Below are 21,234 nucleotides of genomic sequence, written 5' to 3'. Positions count from 1 at the left end.
AAATCAGTGTCCGAGCTCAGTATAATAAAGCAATGTATCCTGTGAGATGTGTTATGAATTTGGGCTTGAATAATTATTCTGGACATTATTAGTTTGTAGTGTAGTGCATTGATACCTGATAATTGTAATTGTCCATACCACCTGTGAATATATGCAGGCTACATGTTATAAAACATCAATGTAGGGTTAAAGGAATATTTGCACTCAAAACCACATGTGGCAGAAAACTGTCACGTCATGTTTGTGACACTGGGACAACAAGTTGGCATCGTACTGGTTCCCTCCACAAAAAGCGCAATGGGATTTTTCCATCGGATTTTTGATTATTACAGAAAATAATCTCTGTGGCAAACATGAACAGCGGTCTCTTTGGTGAAAGTCCTGTGTTTGTTTGACTGAAGTCTCTGAGGAAGATTGGAACAGACAGACATCTCATCTCACAATCAGGTGCCACACGTTACCCAGGACAAGACGTCTGCCTGCACAGGAGATTCAGCTGCATTCCCACACATCCAGTTTAACTTCCTCCTCTCCTGTGTTGCTATGGCAGCCACCTACATCATAGCCCCGAGTTGTTGAGGGATGGTTTTGCCTCTAATTCCTCATATTGGGCCATGTCCCTCTCCTGGAGCAGAAGTAACATCTGTCCTGCAGTCAGCTGACATTACAAATCATTTAAACCTGACCTGAGTTGTTATTTCTTCTATACTTCTATTCTATTCTTCTAATGTTAGTCAGACCAGACTGAAGGCATGGTGCTGTGTTCACGTTCCATCTATACTTTAATGTGAAATATGAGCTGCTAATTTCTTTTTTTTTTCATTGTGTCAAATTATTACATTTGCAAGTATAATGCAGTCCATTAGTCACCTCAAAAGAGTAACATTGCACTTTTATGCCGGTGTATATTATAGAGTTATAGTATTATGTATAGAAATCATTAAGTCATCATAGTGTTCCCCCTTTCACAGTACAAGCAGAGCAGTAACAGATTACAATTTGGATGTGATCAATGGTCGGTGTACAAATGTATCTCTAACTACTGCATACATCTAAAGGGTGACGCTGAACCAGTCTGACCGTACTTAGTTTGAACTCTTTCATCTCTTTTTTGTCTGTATATATGTTTTGAATCTTACATTTATTTAACTAAGCTCATTTATTTCTTTTCAGTGTGTAGATACGTTTTAACTCTTTCATTTATTTTTAACTTGTAGATAAGTTTTACCTCTTTAATTTATTTTTTAGTGTGTGGTAATGTAAGCCTTTCAACTCATTACCTTCTACACTTTTCTTTGAAAAACTAAAAAAGTAATGCTAACCATTCCCAGTCACAACAATTTCCAAAAAAGAAAACAAATAGAAATCAAAATTATTTATTTTCACAAATGTGGACAAGAACTTTAGATTAACATATAATATACAAAAGAATAAGTATTTTTTGCGTAGTTTAAAATATTTGCATTATTAAATCATTCTTCCTATTGTAATGACTTCATGACGGAGACAAGGCTTTAGGAGGCTCCTCCTGGTTTTTCCGTCCATGTGTCACTATAATGACTGAAAATATCTGAAGCCTTTTCTATTGTGATTATTATCTAAAAGTGGACTCTTTAACTAATAATGTCAATATATTAACTGAGTGAGTTAAAACATGTATTAGAGGGTGTGCTATGTGATAGCATGTTAAACTGACTGCAGCCACTAGAGGTCAGGAGTGCACAGTTTTAAAGTGGTTTGATGAACGTTCAAGCTTTCATATCTGGAACACAGTTGGTTTTCTAATTATTATTTTTTAAATATAGCAACATTTAACAATGTAACAGGTTAAACATTGCAAAATGAACACTATCTAGATGGAACATTGTCAAAGGGTTAAATGGATATAATCTGTGTTTCAAACTGTAAATCAAGCCAAAATAAAACCGGCAGTGCAGAAGGAACATGGGGAGTATAAGATCTGCTAAATGAGAAAGGTTGCAGTTGTCATTTGACTATATAACAACCGTGTGTGTGAAAACTGCAGAAGCAGCCACATACAGAGCTCCACCACCACTACAAACACACAGAGGATTACATGTAGAAACAGGCAAACGTCCAATCAGACAAGACAGATGAGACAAAAATGCAGGTCAGTTGAGGACAAATGCAGACATGCCCATGTACCAGGCACATGATGTTAATTCACTATTTATATTTTAAAGGACTGAACTCAGGATTAGACATTTTGGATGTGAGAACTAGAATTAGACCCGACTTGAAATTAAAACATAGCAGACAAGAAACAAAACAGGGCTTTTTGACTTCCAACGCAATCACAGCTACAGACTGAAGTTAAATACGTTTGTTCATATTTATGTTTTTCTATATTCTTGTAATCCTAATTTATCACAAAGAATATAGGTTTGATTTTTACAGTGCATCATATACAGACATGTATTCCTTCTGTAGTCAGCAGGATTGTGAAATGGTTGCTTCCTTCCCTTTTTGCTGTTCCACAATATTAGCTGTTTTTTGTGCTGAATTTAAAAGTGATCATTTAGGGAAGAGAGAGAAAACAGAACTTCAGAAAGATAACTCTTTGCTTCAAAGAGAGAATTAGAGAATATTACAATACAATTTAAAAAACTGAAACTGCAATGAGGAGAAAAAGAGGGAAGAAGAAAGAGAGGAAGAAAGTACAACCAAAACAGTTCATGGTTTTGGCTTGAGGTTATTCGACAGAATTGTCCTTCCTCATTCTCAGAAATGTCTACTAAAAAGAAAGTCACCAGAAAGTGTATGAAATTTATTAAATACAAATATTTAAAAAGCAAAATATCAAATAAAGTATCTGAGTGACTTTTATATACGATATCGACATTTTATAGAGAAATCATTTGATAAATTATTACATCACATTAGTAAATCATGTGCTCCATGTAATTATTTCAGTGCCTCAATTTGTGCTGTGGAATTACTTAATTTGTTCCCTGAATTTAAAGGTGCAATATGAAATACCTGGCCTGCTGCTCTGAGCAAAAAGGGGCCAGCATTTTACCTGTACTACTTTAATACTTATAATCTTCATGTGTGGCGTCGGCCTATAGTTTGCGCTAGTCATCTGTGTGTTTACTGAGCCACTAACCAGGTGTTTGGTTAAATATCCATGAAATAAGGTCTGTGGTTCACACAAGCTGAAGAGATTTTAACGTTTTGTTCTAGAGCAGGTGATTAAAACCGCCCGGATCATCATCTACCAAGCTTCAGTGATATTGGTGACAAGAGGTGCCTGCAAAGAGCCCAAAAGTTATTAATTAACAAGCTGTTGTACCACCAGACTTCAGATCAGCTTCTTTCTTCAGGATGTGAGACTCATAAATTCAGCATTAGTATCCTACACATATAACGTAGCTTTTATGTTCCTACGTAGCAAAATGGAAGTACGAAAACATGTTTCGTTGTACGATAATGAATAACCTTGTAAGATCTTGCCGAACAAACGTGTATGTATCATAAACTTTTGTTTACCACAGTGCTTATTTTCTTCTAAAATCCCATTGGCTTTTTGTCAAGAGAACCAGGTTGACGCTATAACTTCCGGGGTTTACCTACAAAAATACGTCATCCCTGCAGCACTCTATTTGAGAAGATCAATAAAAGAGTACAACTGAGAGAGCAAATTAAATACATTAAGTGAACAGACTACTCATTTAAGGAAACAATTTGTTGACAAGCATCTGTACTGTTTCTCTGCAGTGCAATGGAGCAAACATTCTAAAAGGAGCGCGATACAGAATTCAGAGCAAATCTATAATTGAGGGATTGCCTCCACACGGCTCTCAACATGGCGACGGCTCGTAGCTAACGAAGCTAACAGGGCTAACAAAGCAAAGGTGGGCGCTATGCTTCCGCGACGAAGCAGACAATCGGAACAGCATTATTATCGAGTGAACTGTATGAGTTGCTATGCAGAGCGGTGGTGAATAGTGGGGCAGACAAGCAGAGATTCACATGCACACCGCAGACTGGAACGGCTATGTAGAAGAAGTACAAAAAAGCTCGGATTGCAACACACACAGAGGGAGAGGGCTCATGGAGACGTTCCATTCCATTATCCAAACCGCTTATCCTATTCAGGGGAGCTGGAGCCGATCCCAGCTGACATTGGGCAAAGGCAGGGAACACCCTGGACAGGTCGCCAGTTTATCGCAGGACACATATGGAGACAGACAAACATTCACGCTCACATTCACACCTATGGAGAAGGCAATTTCGAGTCTAAATCCAAATAACCTAAGCTGCATGTCTTTGGACTGTGGGAGGTAGCCGAAGAACCTGGAGGGAACCCACGCTGCCACGGGGAGAACGTGCAAACTCCACACAGAGGGACCACAGAGGGACCGCCTGAGTGTTATCAGTGATATTTGTAAGTTGGATCACATGTTGGGGAAGCATTACATTCTGATCAGTTTGTGAAGGAAGCCTTTCTGAGGATTTCCTCAGACTGACATGACAAAAATCCACATAGGTTTATTATCAAACTACCATGTCAATGTTTGGAAGACAAGGTGGCTGAGGATGAACAAAGAAAGAGACGTGGAAGTGGCTGCATTAAAGGAGACTTTGTATGCGATGTCCTTCAGCAGGACCTCCACAGGGTAATGGTCACTAACCTCCAGCGCCTGAAAGGAAAGCACAGAGGAAACAGTTTAGCAACCTTAGCACACATCTATAGAACAGAATTTGGGATTTATTTTGGGTATTTGTGTATTTTAGTCAGACCCAAGTATGGTTTACATTTTGCACTACCGTGTCATTTCAAGTGTTGATTGTAAAAAGAAATGTTAAAGTTACCTGTTCCTCTGTGAGTCGGTATTCCATCTGGAAGTTAAATGGGCTGGCTGAAAAGGGCACAATCGCTCTGGCAAACCTTTCCCCATGCACAACGATCCTGTTGTATCACACATAAAGGACAGGCCATATTACATGTGTTACAGATGTTTTCGAATTTTTTCTCAATCAAAATATGAGGGCATGTCAAAGAGTTAAGGCCTGCTCAAACCAGCAATTTAAACGGCATATTTTCAATGGTGATGCCTAACGTTAGCTTTTTACTTCCAGCGATTGCATCTATGCTTCAAAAATCAAGATTTTATCATTGACTAGCCCTCAAGGCAGCTCTACTCCTTTGTCCTTGCATGTTGGACTGAGGACAGACTGGACGCTACAGTGACTCACTATAGCCTCTAGAGGAACAAGTGGTACTACAAGACAGGACGGGCCGGTTAGCGTGCTTATTTCACTACATACCTCTGCAACACAATACAAGACTGAAACCTCTTCACATTCTCTTGAAAACGTATATTTTGAATGTTTCAAACTACAACTATGACCAATCCTATATGCACATTTAAGGAGTGTGAGTTCACCTGTCGTAGGTGCAGGAGGTGGTCGATCGCACCGTGGTGTCGGTCTTTTCTGGAATGAGCCAATAGAGGTTCTTCTTTGTAAGCAGGCGCACATTCTTCCTGTTCTTCTTCGCGAGGTAGCCGCAGTCAGCGTTGAAGTCCCCGAGAAGCATCACATTCTGCTCACACAAGCACAATAACACTGATCGTGAGGCTCCAAAATCATTATTGGCTGAACTTTTAAACTGTGTTATTTAAAAGAAAAAGTGTCTTACAGTTCTAGTAACCATTGACATAAAGCAAAATGAGCTTTTACCTCAGTTTTCCACATCGTCTTCACATGTTCCAATACGTCATAGAGTGCGTCCAGCTCTTTAGTGGTGTTGGTTGGAGTGGTGTGCTGAGGTATGAGGACAAACTCCCTTATATCTGAATATATAAAGAGAGAGAGGGAGGATGCAGCAGAAGGTGTTTATGTGCCTCAACATCACCATGCTTCTCATTATTAGAGAGGGGAATCCTGAGTGTCTGAACTGACCTGTCTTGGGGGCTTTGAAGCGGACAACAAAAGGCTCTCTAGAGAAAGCGTCAACATCTCCGGGTCGATCATCTGGGTACTGGTACTGACCGGTGAGACTCACTGTGTCAGTCCTAATGAGATGTTTCACATTAAACATTACTGCCAGTACTTAGGCTGTCTCAACATTTTGGTGAAGCGTTGAAAAGTAACAGGAGTTCTGCTCACCTGTAAACAAACACATACTGCTCCTGGTAGGAAGCAGACCTGCCCAGTCTCTCACTGGACACTGCTTCATAGTCGTGTTCAGGGTCGTACCTGAAAGACAGAGAAGTGATGCAACTCTGGATACTGCTGTTTCTGTATCTCACTGGGCTGATGTGACTGTGCAGTCGCATTTACTCACTTTATTTGTGTTTATGTGTGTATATATATGTGTGTGTGTGTGTGTGTGTGTGTGTGTGTGTGTGTGTGTGTGTGTGTGTGTGTGTATGTGTGTGTGTGTGTGTGTGTGTGTGAGAGAGAGAGAGTGTGTGTGTACTTATATAGCTATCTTTGTGAAGACCAAGTATTAGTTCCTGTTGCTATGGGACAGACCATCAAAGGCCTGTTTGAGGGTTCAGGTTTGGTTTTAAGGGTCAGAGTGAGGTTAGAATAAGGGGCTGGGGAAGACATTATGTCATGGGTAGCCAACAGAGTGTCGGAGAGCACCTGGTCGCCCGCAGGCAAGTTCTAAAAGTAGCATGAGTCACCGGTGGAATTCTTTAGTCAAAGCGTTTTTTCCCCTATTTGACTCTAAATGGACCATAATTTACTAAATGAACATCATGCTGTATTGAAGAAGACTTGAAACTAGAGATTGAGACCATAAACTCATGTTTACAATGTTTACTGAGGTAATAAATCAAGAGAGAAGTAGAGTCATTTTGTGTCGTGTGTGTGTGTGTGTGTTATTAATCACCTGTTAAGGCGGCTGAGCAGCAGTGGTACAGCTTTCTCTTGAGTGTCTCTCACTTCCTGAAGCAAACACACATCACAGCGAGCGATGATCTGGAACACGGATCACAGCAATGTGGAGGTGACTATCATTGTGATACACAGGAGTGAATGTTGCATTATGGGTATGGGGATACTAGCTATGTTATTGCGTGTGGATACCATCGTATTCAGCCTACCTAGACCATGGACTAAGAGAGCTGGAGACGCTGCTCACTCTTAGCTTTGCTGCCAATTTGTCCTACTTGACCGTTTACATTTCAACATCTGTTTTAAGAATCAGATGGACATTTTTTTTCTGTTTAGTAGCACCTATTGTGTTAATAGAATATAACAAATAAGTTGTTCTACATATTACATCCAAAAATTACTTTATAATGACAGTGAAAAGGTGTGAATAAGGGACTACTTTATTTCATAGTCTGCATACCTCAGACTTGAACAATAAGGGAGTTCTCTGGGACATTTGAAAGAGTATTTTATTATTGGTTAGTATTGACACCTTGTATGTGCTAAATAAAGTAATCTAACAGGGAAGACATCAAAACATTTGCCCACTGATGTTGAAGACAGAGGTGAAACATCGTAGCCTGTCTTTGTCTTACCCTGGCGAGATTGTGCATGACATTGCTCTTCTTGGATTTGGAGTCCCCAAAGTGATGGAGGTTGAAGGCACAGATTCTAAAATCTGAGGCCCCTTGTACATCACACACACCCACGAGGAAGGTGAGGAAGAGGAGGAGGGAAGAGGACCTCATGGCACAGAGCTGCAACAGACAGTAAACTTGTGTGTGAAGAAAATCTGATTTGATTAAACAGTAAATACTGAAAATACACTGTGGATATGAGAGATACAAGAGCAAACATCCCATCAGACTGAAATGAGATGAGGACAAATAGAAGCCTCATCTCAAGAATATGTGAGGTGTATTTCCCAAAATGTCAAACTATTCCTCTAAAGCCAACAAAAGTTACAGTAACATTAACATTTTAAAATAACAAATATTACAGAGATATATTTGTTGGTATTTGGTCAGTTGATACAGGCACAGCAATTCATATCTCCTAAAAAAAACTAAATTTGTAGAATTTATGTTCAGACCAAATTCCTATAATTTATTTTGAATTGTTCATCATAAAAACATCTATTTTGAATTCTTATAATCGTAATAACTGTAATAGTCATATTCATTGAGCTTTAGAATCAGCCTAAACACAACTGTCATAAGAAAAGCCCACTCACTACTATCATAGCGCGCACACACACACACACACACACACACACACACACACACACACACACACACACACATACAAGAAGATAGAGAGATTGTTTCATTCCTACCACACACAGTCACACAGTGTGAAAGGTCAAAGGGCAGCAGAGGCTTCAATACTGCTCCGCTCACTTCAGGGTCAGGGGTAAAACAAACACCATGTCATGGTTAACATGACATGGTGTTTGGAAATCCATAGTGTTCCACTGTGGGTTTCACAGCTGCACCAGAACACACAGCGTTACACAATCTATACGTAAACCTGTTAATATGAGAGTTCAGTCAGCATGGAAGACCCTGTTACAAACACTCCTGAGCTTTATCCGCTGCCAAACAACGAACACAGTCACAGGGAGCATGAGTTCTGTTTGTAGTACTCTGTCTCTCTCTCTCTCTCTCTCTCTGTCTTCGTCATAACACACACACACATTCTTAGCATACAGACATCTCAGGTTACAGTTCACATTCCCCAGTAAAGATTTGTATCCTTGTCTCACTCTTTTTAAGAATAAAGTTAAGTTAGAGTAACAGCGACTTACCAGCTTGTTGGTTCTGGGCTTGTTTGTTTCTTGCCACCTCCTCTCTGGTGAAACTGGAAGCTGGTCGGGCTGCGGTGTTTCCTGTGGGAGGGATTTATCTGACTGCACATAAACAGATACTCTGCTGCCAAGACAGTTTCCTCAGTTAATAAGTTAAAAGATCACTTTTGACTTTTGACTCACTTTTAGTTTCTTTTAATCTGATTTCATATTAAAACCTCCAAGGCTGTACTCCATGTGTGGCATTCATTTAAAGATAAGTGGAGCGTAGATATCAGCATTCATGTAACATAATAAGATAAATGATTATACAAAGACATGTGGTGTTTCATTGTGTCTGTTAATATGTTTATCCAATGTTGGATTAACAGATTAATGTACATTTGGACAGTAAACACTTTTCATATCTTTTGTTTTGTTGTTTCAGTTCTTTTGGGGCTGTGTGTTCGAACGTCTCTCACTGAAGAAAAACTGGGATTGAGGAAAAAGTCTGGAGGAGGTTCAGAGTAGTTAGGAGAGAAACAGGGCGGAGTCTCTCTAAATTTAGCCTCTTACTCATATGTTTCCTTTTATTGCAGGAAGATCCATGGTCACATGTCATGTTCAGTATTTAACTGGTTTCCAATAATACATGATTATACAATAAAAACAACATTATTATAATAATAATCACCATCATTATCATCATACATAATAACTGGTTTCAGATTTAAATGCAGATGTGTGTCACCTTTTTGTGTGGCATACATCTGTAATGAACATGGACCTTTGTTCAGAGCCGTTCTAATGTTGACAGTTTAGAGTATAAAAGCTTATAGAACACTAGGATTGAAGTACGTGAGGCCATTCCCATGCTCTTTTATGTTCCATAAGTTGTTGCAGACATTTTTGAGTTGATACCATTTATGACAGATTTGGTTTTACTGCTCAAGAATTGATAAAGAATTACCAAAAATCCCTTCAAAATACCACATAAAGACACCAAGACATTGATGAGCTCCAGAGAAAAACCCATGATGTGATTTAGTATCTAAAACTTTTGACATTTGAAGAATTCTGTCAGATAAAGGGCAAGCAGTTGTTCTTTAATTGTTCATTCATTTAGCAGTGTTTTTGTTATCCTTCTAGCACATTAGGGAGCCTAAATGTTGTTATTGTTCTGCTCATTGTAATCTACTTATAACATAGACTCTAATATAAAAGGCTAGTGTACATTATTCTGTTTGTTTATGACGAGAGGAAATGTTAACTCTGTCTAAAAGGATTTATTTTGTGTTTTTTAATAACACGTGCATGTAGCAAAATTGTGGTTTAATAAAAGTAAATATCTTCTAAATGGCTGCTTTACATATTCAAGAGAATAGAAGATGATGAGGAAATGGCGGTAAAAATGGTCAGGAACAATCATTGAGGCACATAAGCCCTGTTCTGAATTGTGTTACAATGTTTTTAGACTTTTTTAAAAATGCGTCCCCAGAAAAACATGTTTGGGAAACACTGCTCTATCATTAGGTGACCATCTTATAGCTGCACCTCACATCCAGTCCACTGTCACCTATTCTACAAAGGTAGATAGGCGGGCATGGAGAAGTGAGAAGAAGAGCAGTAACGTCACATTAAAGTCATACATTCTATAATGTGTGTATGTGAACTACTGTACCAAATCATCTCAGGTAAATCCCTGTACTGTCAGATTATCACTGTACTGTGGTTTGGTCTTTGAAAGGATGTATGTTTGTGGTGCTGCACCTTTGTTCATAAGCGTTAAATACCCAAACAGAAGCCAGCGGGGGAGGTGAATGGGACGCTGTCAGAGATCCAACACAGCATGGAGGTTCCTGTGCACCACGATGAGATAGACACCTTCATCACCAACCACCTCACTTCAAACGCCACCAAAACACCGACCATGAACCAGTGGTCCTCGAAGACCAGACGATCATGCAGGAGTCCACATAAACAACCTGCTTTAGGCCATGTCCACACTACTCCTTTTTAAAACAAAAATGATCTCCGTCCACACAGCGTTCCAGCATCGTTTTCAAAATGATCTCCGTCCAGACTAAAACGCCTGAAAACGAATATCACGTGACTATTCACGTACACTGGGCATGCGGGTGGGTGTAAACAGGAAGTAGATTGGTTGCTTAGTTATAACAAATACGACAGAGTAATACAGTAGTCTTTAATAATGAAAGTTAGTGCTTGATACTTAAGATCTTCTCTAAAATCTTCCTCTATAAACTCAAATAGACACATTTCGTGGAAAGTTTTATTTTTCAGACTTAGTTACAGCGCTGCGGGTCTTGCTCTATCTCTCACACATAAAATTGACTTTAAAATCAGCACATACACATAAAGGTTTACTAGATTATGGGTCCATAAATGTGGTCAACACAAGTCTCTCACTCGTTTCCTGTTGTCTGTTCTCACTGGTAGCCCGCAAACCGTGACTCCAGACGTCCGCTCCGTAGGTCTGATAACGCCGCTGGACACGCCTCTCGCTAATCGCACCAATAACAGCTGCTTCCTCCGCAGACATGCAGACTTTAACTGAACATGGCCTTAGTAGAAAACACACTCGGATAACCTTCAACAGGCTGCTGCAGAGACTTCAGGCTGAATGGAGCGTGCAGCGAATCAGGCTGAGGTTCTAGCATGTAATCCTAGAGAGCATAAGATATGGTTACCCTGCAATTAAACAGCGCGAGGAGAGACTGAGTCCATACAGAGCCTGTGCCGTATCTGCAATTAAGCAACGTGTGTAATAAATACAAACGCACTTTATTCAGCTATGTCCAAGCGGTTTCCTTTGAGATGGTTTCATGTTGCTTTGTTTTGTTTTATACTTAAAGCAACAGATTGTAGCTGTGCCAAAGACATAGGTCCCCTGTCTATACTTAAAAAGGTAGCTCTCACACACATCTTCAGGACAAAGATGACTCATCTCAAATACATCCATTTATTCTGGCCATGTCAGACGAACACTGCAGACTAAATAGATGACATCGGGACTAATCGGTTTTGTCCTGCAGATGTGGGAGTGCTTCTTCTTCACCTTCAGGTAATCAACATTAATACTGTATGTACCTTATGGGGATGATGCTTGATATGATAAAGACGAAGCCAGGAAACCAGTTGAGAGAAGGCTGGTTAATGTTGCAGCCCACACTGGGAACCTTCCGACAGCTGCAGTGAGGTGAGGAAGAGCCGGGTGACATATGGGCCGCCGTATGGGCCTGACCATTAAACAGTCTTAATAATATGGAATACATTATAATCAAGCTCAAATTATTCAAAAATGATATGCTAAACTAACTGTCTGGTTAAATCTGATATTACTTTCTTAATATCTTACTTACAGTTCCAATTTTATTTCATTTGACTTATTTTAGGGATGGCTGTTCTGAGTCAAACCTGAAATGTGGTTGAACGCGTTTGAGTCACTGTCTCACTCTACAACCAACGACAACGGGTAACTTCCAAACTTACCTCACGACCCCACGGCAGTCTCACTGTCAACAGTGGAGTGAAACATACACCAGGTATGGTTTAGGTGAGTCAGCAGTACAACAATGTCAATCTGACATATAGAGTTGCATTTACTTTAAGGCAATTTTTTTTGCCAGTTAACATTTGTTTTTTTTTTTAATCAGATAAAAACAAGCGTAAACGGTCATTTCAAATTAGAACATGAAGTCTGAGGGGTTAAATACTTCATGGGCAACAAGTAGAAATATTGGTTTCAGAATGCTCTCTGATATCAAAGCCTTAAGAGACAGAGCTTTTCATTTCTATGTGATCTCTGTACAAGTTTGGATCTTTAATACGTTTCATAGTTGAAATGTAGACTCCTCCAATTCTCCCCAAATAAAATATTTGCTTACTTGGATGGACAAATGTTTTCTGAAATAGCTACCATTCAAAACCTCATACTTGACAGACATTTCAGTATTACTGCTGTAATATACATCATTTAGGTGAAAGTTTACAATTTCAAATGTGTGCCGTTTGATAGTTACGGTAACATTTTGTCTCAGCGGTCCCTTAAAGCACTCAGCACCTCCCAGCTGAGAACATACACAACCACTGAGTCACTGTCTGCAGCCATTGCGCACCAGAAACACACTGGAGCACAACTGGTCGGCTTAATAAGCTGCAGGGTTTTCAATTACAGATTTTTGAATGTACTAAATCTAAGGCCCAATGGCTAACAGCTGAGATCGTACATTCTTGTGAGTGCACAACAGCCGTGTTTGATTTGAGAAATCTGTCGAAATTCACAGACCAGGCAAGCCAGTACATAGTGTACACAGTGTACTACATGGAGTACTAACCGAAGTAGCCAAATTGAGACAGAGCACAGCATTAGGCATGGTAGCCTGATGAAGGAACCCTGTGAAAAAAACCCTAAATGAAAGGCATCGCCACCATCACTTTTGGAGTCAAACCCACTTTTATTGGTAGTCTGGTCACAGAAACCCTGCAGTGGCTCTAATTGGCATGAAGGGCCTTCCAGCGGGTCAGAGGGCCTCTGCTGGGGATGTACTTCACCCCACAGCCGTCTGAGATCAAACGCTTCTCAGCCATCATGTCGTCAAACTCAGTGGCGTTGAACTTGGTGAAGCCGTATTTCTTGGAAATATGGATCTGAAGGTGAGAACAATGACAGAGTCAGTTCAGACTTACAATAAGTAAAGTACAGCTGGGTTAAGTAGACATAAAGCTTGTGAAAGGCCCTTGAGAATGACAATTTCAAATGTGTGCCGTTTGATAGTTACGGTAACATTTTGTCTCAGCGGTCCCTTAAAGCACTCAGCACCTCCCAGCTGAGGACATACACAACCACTGAGTCACTGTCTGCAGCCATTGCACACCGGAATCGCACTGCAGCGAGACCAGTCGGCTTAATAAGCTGCAGAGCTGTGCCATGACACCCCTATGGATGCATGTCAGCTGATTTCTCCTCAACATAAGTGACAAATGTAACAGAGGCTTCAGTGTTGAGTCGTGCTGGTTTACCTTCTGGCGTCCGGGGAACTTGAACTTGGCTCTGCGCAGAGCCTCCACCACGTGTTCCTTGTTCTGGGCCTTGGTGCGTACAGACATGATCACCTGACCAATGTGCACACGGGCCACGGTGCCCTGGGGTTTACCAAAAGCACCACGCATTCCAGTCTGGAGCCTGAGGATCAGCGAGAGATCAAAGCAAATGTGATGAGGAATTCTATATGATTATTGCATAAGATGGTTGAAAAAAAAAAAAAACATCCTGTTTGGCTCAAAAACCTTCAGTAAAGCTTCCCCTTTCAATAAGATCAATCATCTGAACAGCCCGGTACAACAATGCCTCTTGGCAAAGTGACTTACAGTAATTCTAAATTCCCATTCATGACATTTTGACAGCTACTCAGCCTTTATGTGATGATGATGATGATGACAATGACGTTTGTGTTCATCAGACTCACCTATCAGCTCCAGCACAGGACAACATTTTGTTGATGCGGATCACGTGGAAGGGATGCAGACGCATGCGGATGTGGAACCCATCCTTACCGCAGGTCTTCACCATGTACTTGTTGGCACAGATACGAGCAGCCTCCAGAGCTTCAAGGGAGGAATCGGAGTCATACAGACATTAGTGCCTCACCTTCAGCTTTTACTGAGAGCATTTATAAAGAACAAGTCCAGCTTTAGTGGATGTTAGTTCCTAGTTCTTTTTGTGCACCTCCTTTGAACTGGTCTCAGAGGTTCTCTTTATGTTAAGGGGTTGTCATTTCTAGAGATGCAGGATTGATCAGTTGATCATGACACGTTAAGCTCTAGTCAGTAAAAATTAATATTGTATAGAGTTCTTTGAAGATCATGTTTTCACAGCAATATAGATATAAGCTAGGATTAGCTTTAAGCAGCTTATAATACAAACTACTAATGCCAAGAATTTGTTTTAGACAAAACATACAAATACAATCATTTATTTCCTAATCATTACAATTGAGTGTTTTCATGCAAGTGACCACTACAGGATAACTTTTGACTGTTTACATCAACTTTGGGACAGTTATTTCTCAGAAGATGTAAAAACCTCAGTCTGGAGCCTTGCTGTCATTTACAGTTCTTGGAAATAAAGTCTGACTCGACAGCTCAGACTAGTTATTTCTTTATCTAGTGTGTCCACAGGTGGATGAACAAAGCTCGACTACAGCATGTTGACGGACTGCATTACATCATGCTGCAGCCACAACTAAGCCACAACCGTCCTAATATAATATACAGATAAATGCATCTCCCAGTATCCACAGACATGTATACACATGCCAAAACTCATAGTAATCTACAAAGAAACACATGCACAAGTACACTGTAAATCTATGCATTTACACAGACAATGAACCCTTTTTAAAACGCATACCTACATGTGCACATGGATGTATATACCTACATATAAATTGCAATGTGCGTCTGCAATGTCTACCTTTACAAAATATTACAAAGTTCAAAGAACTATTCAAGATTAGGCATAAGGGAAAATGAGCTGTCAGTTCACAATTTCAAATGTGTGCCGTTTGATAGTTACGGTAACATTTTGTCTCAGCGGTCCCTTAAAGCACTCAGCACCTCCCAGCTGAGAACATACACAACCACTGAGTCACTGTCTGCAGCCATTGCACACCAGAACCACACTAGAGAACAACTGGTTGGCTTAATAAGCTGCAGGGTTTTCAATTACATATTTTACAGACAATAGTTAAAAGAGTAACAGAGTTCACACTCTTTTCTAGAGATCAATTTCTAGGACATTTCCAGTGAAGTTCTAGCTGCTATGACAGACTGATTATTTTCCTCTGGACATTCATTTAACAGAGGTGCAGTCTATGGCTAGAACACATCTATGAAATCATCTCATGTGCTTAGAGAAATGATGACAAACTGATCATAGAATAATATTGTAATAAAAACTACCACAGTTAGCAGCCAGAACAGACTTATATTTACATCGGAAAGATAATGTAACTGACATTTTCAGAGTTTCAGCCACTGAAGTTGTGGTACCATCCATCCTGCATGTGCTACCATGTGTTTGTTCACAGCGTTTCCACAACATAGAAGCTCAATTTAAAGACCCATGTGCATAATATAAACTCTTCAATGACAGCTTTTCTGTCACATGTACTTCCATGGTGTTTGTCATGACTCCTTACCTTCAGAAGACAGCTGCTCGTACTCATCAGAGACCATGTGGCCACACAGGGGGAACTCATCTACCTTGGCCTTCTTCCTGCCCAAGTCGAAGATCCTGATCTTGGGATCTACACACAGGAGAAACCAGGCGTAAAAGCTTTGAAATGATACATGACTTACATCACATGTAAGCAGGAGGCAGTGGATTATCCATCATCACTTATCTATGAATAATAACATTTTGTCTCAGCGGTCCCTTAAAGCACTCAGCACCTCCCAGCTGAGAACATACACAACCACTGAGTCACTGTCTGCAGCCATTGCACACCAGAAACACACTGGAGCACAACTGGTCGGCTTAATAAGCTGCAGGGTTTTCAATTACGGATTTTTGCAACATATCAATTATTTAATCAAACTGGCCCTGTACCCTAAATCTAAGGCCCAACAAGGAAGCTGCAATTTCAAACAGAGACCTTGAAGGACTTACCAATTCAGTAACTTTACAGGCTGTTACACTGACTTCACACATTTTCACAACAGCATTGATGTTGAGTAAAGTATGAAAACAGCTTACCAGGCACACCCCTGCAGAAGCGAGACTTGGGGTAGGGCTTGTTCTTGCAGTAACGGTAGCTATGGAGACAGAGTTAAATGTTACGATATACCCAAACCAGTCACACTTCAGCTACAACACTCGTTACTGGCATCTTTGTTTCAGTGTTAGTATGACCCTACCCTGTCTGTGGCCTGGAAGTGAAGAGCAACTGTAGTTGCATTTTCAGTAATTACCTACAACAGCCAGCTACTACAAGTGTTGGCAAATCAAGCATTAGCTAAGGACCATTTACAGCCGTGGATTAATACACAACTATGCTGAGTATTTCCAGCAGCAGGACAGAATGTGGAGTTGAGAAACAAACTAGTTTGTGTTCATGAATAAAGATGGACCTATTTGATACAGAGGAATAAGATACATCCTTACGAATACAACAATGCACTGGGTAAGGGTAGGATATCTGTGTTCATGTTGCAAAGGGCCCATGAAGTCATCAGTCCAGTAATAACGTTAACAGTTCATGCTACTACTAACTCAAAGGTAAAACCCCAAACAGAAATGGCATTGAGAGCTTTGCGAATGGAGATGTGGTGAATAACATGCATTTAAATGAACATCTGTGTTGTGGCTAGGTTTGAGTTCGTGTGCTTGCGCTAGCTTCATGCTAAATGACGTTAGCTCGGGTCGCTTTCAACAAGCTAATGTTAGCACTTAGTATATGTTGAAATGACCGACATAGTGGATAAAGGCGAGCGTTAACAGCAAAACATACTATGTAGCAAACACACGTTTTTCAATACTACAACGACACAGCAGCCTGGGTTCGTTGACGATGCTAGTCGGAATGTTAGCACCGTGCACATGGTGCGAGCCGGAGCCGCTGCCATTTTCCTCGAGTGGACTAAACCGGCCCTGTTCTGAAATGATGTAGGACACAACTTACCAGCGGGCTGGTCGGCGGCCCATGGTTGCGATCTATAAATTTAAAAAATATGTATTATTTCGTTGAATCGAGGCCGCTATTTCCTTAATATAACTTTAAATCCGTCTATTTTACGGAGAGCCAAATAAAACACGCTCCCACCACGTACTCACCTAATGGAGGAAAGGAAGTGGAGGCGACTTCCGCTTCGTCATATGGAGAAGCGTTGCCGCAAAATATATTTTATATATCATTCACGTATTATTTTTGTTTCGGCAGGTATTTTTGTGATATTAAAGCGTTTGTTTAACAACTATATTTAAACATATCGTTGTAAAAGTATTTTAATGCCAAGCTACAAATTGCAGCTGAATGCTGGGAAGTGGAGTTTTATACGACTGCCGGGTTTCTACCTTACATCCACCTTAACCTGAAACTTGAGCTGTGACCTTTGCTTTACAGTAGAAAATGTAAACCATGGGATTAATTATTTGTTTAAACAAACTGATAAACAGATCAACAGACTAATACAAAATGTAACCGTTTTCGGCATAACTCCATAAGTGAATGAGGCCTGTCACAAAATACAAAATTTGCCATCTCCTTGAGTACAGATTTTTTGACCGTCACTAACACAGGCGTAATTTATAACGTTAATTAGAGTGGTGTTCCAAGTCCAAGTTTCCAGTGGTGGAAAGCAACATAGTACATTTTGAGGTACTTGTACTTTAGCCTTCTGCTACTTTATAGTCTACATTAGGCCTACCTACTGTAAAAGGAGAACTACACCTGTATACAGAATTCATACACGCTGTTCCTAAGGTCGAAGACTTTCCAAAAATATTAGTAAACATGAACAACTCTCTCCCAAATCCACAGGATCATTGTTCTGAGTATACGGGTATATTTTCTGTTTCACAACTGAGAACACTACAATAGAATAAAGGCAGGATCGCACATGTGCAAAAAATATAGGTCTCCTAATCACTTCCATTCTAGGTGAGCAAAGCTCACAGTGAGCCAGCACGCGCAATGCTAGGACCCTGAACCTAAAGCAGCTAAATGGAATTCAGCCATCATTCATTTTATTATTTACACCCGTGCACCTTTTTCTACTGTGACATTAGATAAGACTTCATTCATCCCGGAGGGGAACATGTTAGTATAGGCTGCTATAAAGCATAAAAGTATATCGGTATAGGTGAATAATAAGTAGAATATACATAATAATATAATAAAGTATGTCATGTATATAATACATGTGCAGTGTAATACTCAGACTATACAGTAATAATATAATACTACAAAGTATATTAGAAATATAAATAATATAAATTAAAGACAGTTAAGCACCATAATAACAATATAGCAGTAATATAGTATTATTATATATGGATCTAAATAATATAATGCAATATAAACTAAAATTAGATATATTACCTCTACCCCCTTATTAATAATGATACCTGTAACATAGAATCCAAATGTCCTCCATGAAAAGGGCCTGTTGTTGCGCTCCCTTTAGTAAATGTTCTTGTTCCAGAGGCATGCACCCTGTTCCTTTTGATTTCTCACCAACCAACACCTCTACAGCACTTCCTTCATACATCTGATTTGCTTTCAATGTCATTGTTGTTGAATTACTCATATTTAGTTTATTTCTAAAATAAATACTTTTAAAGTAGGTTCACATGTTCAATTCTGTCTTTAAACAGCATGGTGCCTGTATGTATACATTGTCATATAGTTGTTTTAATTATTCCTCCTGTTTATACTGGCCATTAAAATACCCTTTCCTAACATGATTCTAATGTAAGTGATTGGAGTCAAAATTCCACAGTTCATCTGGAGATGATATGAGGCGAAGTGGTTATTCTATCTCCCAAACTTGTTCGCAATGCTTTCCTTGTGTCTGCGTTAGCGACACAAAAAGGGAGTTTTTACCTTTGGAAGGCTGACGCCTATTAACTTCATTTTTGCATACACACAGAACTGTGGATTTGTCCTCCATCTCCTAGACTAGAAGCACATTAGTGGGCAATATATGAACAGGAGAAAACCCTGGTTCAATGCACAAATGGGCATCTGAGTATGGTTTTAATGTCTTAATGTCTCCATGTCCTGGTGGAGAAGGCTCAAAACCACAGTCTCATCAGTGAATTGTATAATATAGTTGCTGTGGTGTAATTTCCTGCAGTCATTGGTGTAGAATATAAGAAGTCAAGGTGATAACACACGACTTTGTGGGACCTCTGTGTTGCTGTGTTTGATCTCTGACAGCATCCCATTTACCTTTTCCTGCTTTCCATCAGTTAAAAAAGAATAAACCCTATCTAATCAGGGTAGTGTTAACACTCACATCCTTCAGCTCCTCTAAAAACAGATGAACGCTGAACTTTAATCAACAAATAAAATTAAAGCTTCAGTTTGTGTTTTCAAAATGCGTAGGTGCTTTGTAGAAACTAATGCACTCTACCAAATGGCCTCTAGATGTCACTATTGCACCATATATAGCTACAATCCCTACCTCTCTGTGCCCTACTTTGCTAATTCTTAAAAAGGAACAATGAGCTCATATCTAAACTCTTGATAATGCAGAACAAATGTTGCTCTCTTGCTGGGGAATGTGAGGAATCCTGACCTTGTTCAGACGTCCGCTCCCACATCACTCAGCATACCAAGGTTTGTGAAACATCATTGAGGCCCCGGGAGGATTATGAGGGTTATGTTTGTGTGTCTAATAAGTCCTCACACCTCTTTGAATTGAGCTTGTGAATGACGCAGCTGCTCCCACACACTTTTACATCTGGAAATGGACCTGCATAATTAAAGGCATTTAATCTACAAGTCTACAAATTAATAAATGATATCCTTGTGTAAACACAGTCAGTTCACCCCAGCCCTGATTAGGAAGTGGCACTGCACTGCCACTCCTTGGTGAGTGACAGAGCGGATATCTCAGTCAGGATAAGCCTCTGAACTGTGACTGGGATCCCTGTATGTGAAGGTCATCTATCAGCTCTGCTCCTCCTCCCTATCTTGTCCAGTCCTTCCCTTCTGCCTGAATCTCCTCCAGACCTCTCTGTGTCTGAGCTGAAGAGCAAGGATGACAGTGGGAAGATGGAAAGGGAGCAAGGACCAAAAATGGTCCTGCAGCATGTGCCTGTTTCTGGTGACCAATGACACACACACACACGAAACGGACATTAACACACACACATTGCAACAGAAATAGCCTGTTTTTCCAGACAAGAGCTAAAAGCAGGACTGTTCTCCCATTTAGATCCAGGACTGCACTCACATGTGTAAATCGTTTGTTTCCTTCACTAACACACACGAACAAGGTAATGATAAATCACGTGTTTTGACATTTTGGGAAATACACTTATCCGCCTTTTGCCGAAAGTTAAATGAGAGGATCAATACTTCTGTTGTGTCTGTAAGCTAAATACCAAGCTGACCAGTGGACTGTTAGCTTAGTTTAGCTTAACGATTTGAACTACAGAAAAACTTTGGCTCCTCACAAACACTACACATTGGCAACACAATACTTTTTTAGGCCCCTGTATGGTTCTGGATGTTTTGAGTTTAAAATGTTTTCAATGATTTATTATCATCTCAAGCGGCTTCGGCCCTGCTGTTGAGAACCAGTGCATTAATGAGCATTGGGTCCTAAGTAGCTTGTACGAGTGATTCAGGAGAACTTGCCATATTCACCACTTTTCTCGTATTTTGAGTTTTCTCTGAGGTACGAACACAATTGACCTGTCATGTGACAGGTATCATTATTAGTAGTAGTCGCATTGTTTGCTATTGCCAATATCATTACTGCTTTTGTTGGCATTGTTATTC

The 21,234-nt window shown here is 40.0% G+C and overlaps 2 protein-coding genes and 4 non-coding genes across 8 annotated transcripts; all 6 read right to left on the bottom strand.

Annotated features, from left to right (window-relative positions):
• Positions 1-1,360: 1,360 nt before the first annotated feature.
• On the bottom strand, positions 1,361-13,067 carry dnase1l1 (deoxyribonuclease I-like 1). 3 transcript variants are annotated; one of them, XM_068733702.1, is made up of 10 exons: positions 10,469-13,067; positions 8,720-8,800; positions 7,509-7,670; positions 6,869-6,957; positions 6,136-6,225; positions 5,929-6,041; positions 5,707-5,819; positions 5,412-5,569; positions 4,837-4,933; positions 1,361-4,664 (listed from the first exon to the last, which is right to left on the bottom strand). In XM_068733702.1, the coding sequence occupies exons 3-10, from the start codon at positions 7,659-7,661 to the stop codon at positions 4,524-4,526; spliced, it is 954 nt and encodes a 317-aa protein (XP_068589803.1). In that variant the 5' UTR covers positions 7,662-7,670; positions 8,720-8,800; positions 10,469-13,067; the 3' UTR covers positions 1,361-4,523. The 3 variants fall into 3 exon arrangements, with proteins under 3 accessions (XP_068589803.1, XP_068589804.1, XP_068589802.1); XM_068733703.1 differs by having other exon boundaries at positions 8,720-10,557; positions 11,810-13,067; XM_068733701.1 differs by having other exon boundaries at positions 8,720-13,067.
• LOC137889853 (small nucleolar RNA SNORA70) lies at positions 12,749-12,881 on the bottom strand. The gene has a single exon (XR_011105248.1). It is a non-coding gene; the product is annotated as a small nucleolar RNA SNORA70 (small nucleolar RNA).
• Positions 13,068-13,152: 85 nt separating the features above from the next.
• rpl10 (ribosomal protein L10) lies at positions 13,153-17,528 on the bottom strand. Its single transcript, XM_068733704.1, has 6 exons — positions 17,404-17,528; positions 16,479-16,537; positions 15,922-16,029; positions 14,188-14,326; positions 13,742-13,904; positions 13,153-13,369 (listed from the first exon to the last, which is right to left on the bottom strand). The coding sequence occupies exons 1-6, from the start codon at positions 17,424-17,426 to the stop codon at positions 13,214-13,216; spliced, it is 648 nt and encodes a 215-aa protein (XP_068589805.1). The 5' UTR covers positions 17,427-17,528; the 3' UTR covers positions 13,153-13,213.
• LOC137889858 (small nucleolar RNA SNORA70) lies at positions 13,508-13,640 on the bottom strand. The gene has a single exon (XR_011105253.1). It is a non-coding gene; the product is annotated as a small nucleolar RNA SNORA70 (small nucleolar RNA).
• Positions 15,304-15,436, bottom strand: LOC137889859 (small nucleolar RNA SNORA70). The gene has a single exon (XR_011105254.1). It is a non-coding gene; the product is annotated as a small nucleolar RNA SNORA70 (small nucleolar RNA).
• LOC137889860 (small nucleolar RNA SNORA70) lies at positions 16,141-16,273 on the bottom strand. The gene has a single exon (XR_011105255.1). It is a non-coding gene; the product is annotated as a small nucleolar RNA SNORA70 (small nucleolar RNA).
• Positions 17,529-21,234: the final 3,706 nt, after the last annotated feature.

The sequence above is a fragment of the Cebidichthys violaceus genome, unplaced genomic scaffold (genome assembly GCF_023349555.1).
Source record: "Cebidichthys violaceus isolate CVI_PGR_0920_01 unplaced genomic scaffold, fCebVio1.0.p SCAF_6, whole genome shotgun sequence".
Classification (NCBI taxonomy): domain Eukaryota; kingdom Metazoa; phylum Chordata; class Actinopteri; order Perciformes; family Stichaeidae; genus Cebidichthys; species Cebidichthys violaceus.
The sequence above is the reverse complement of the archived record's forward strand: the minus strand, read 5'-3'. Positions and strand labels throughout refer to the sequence as shown.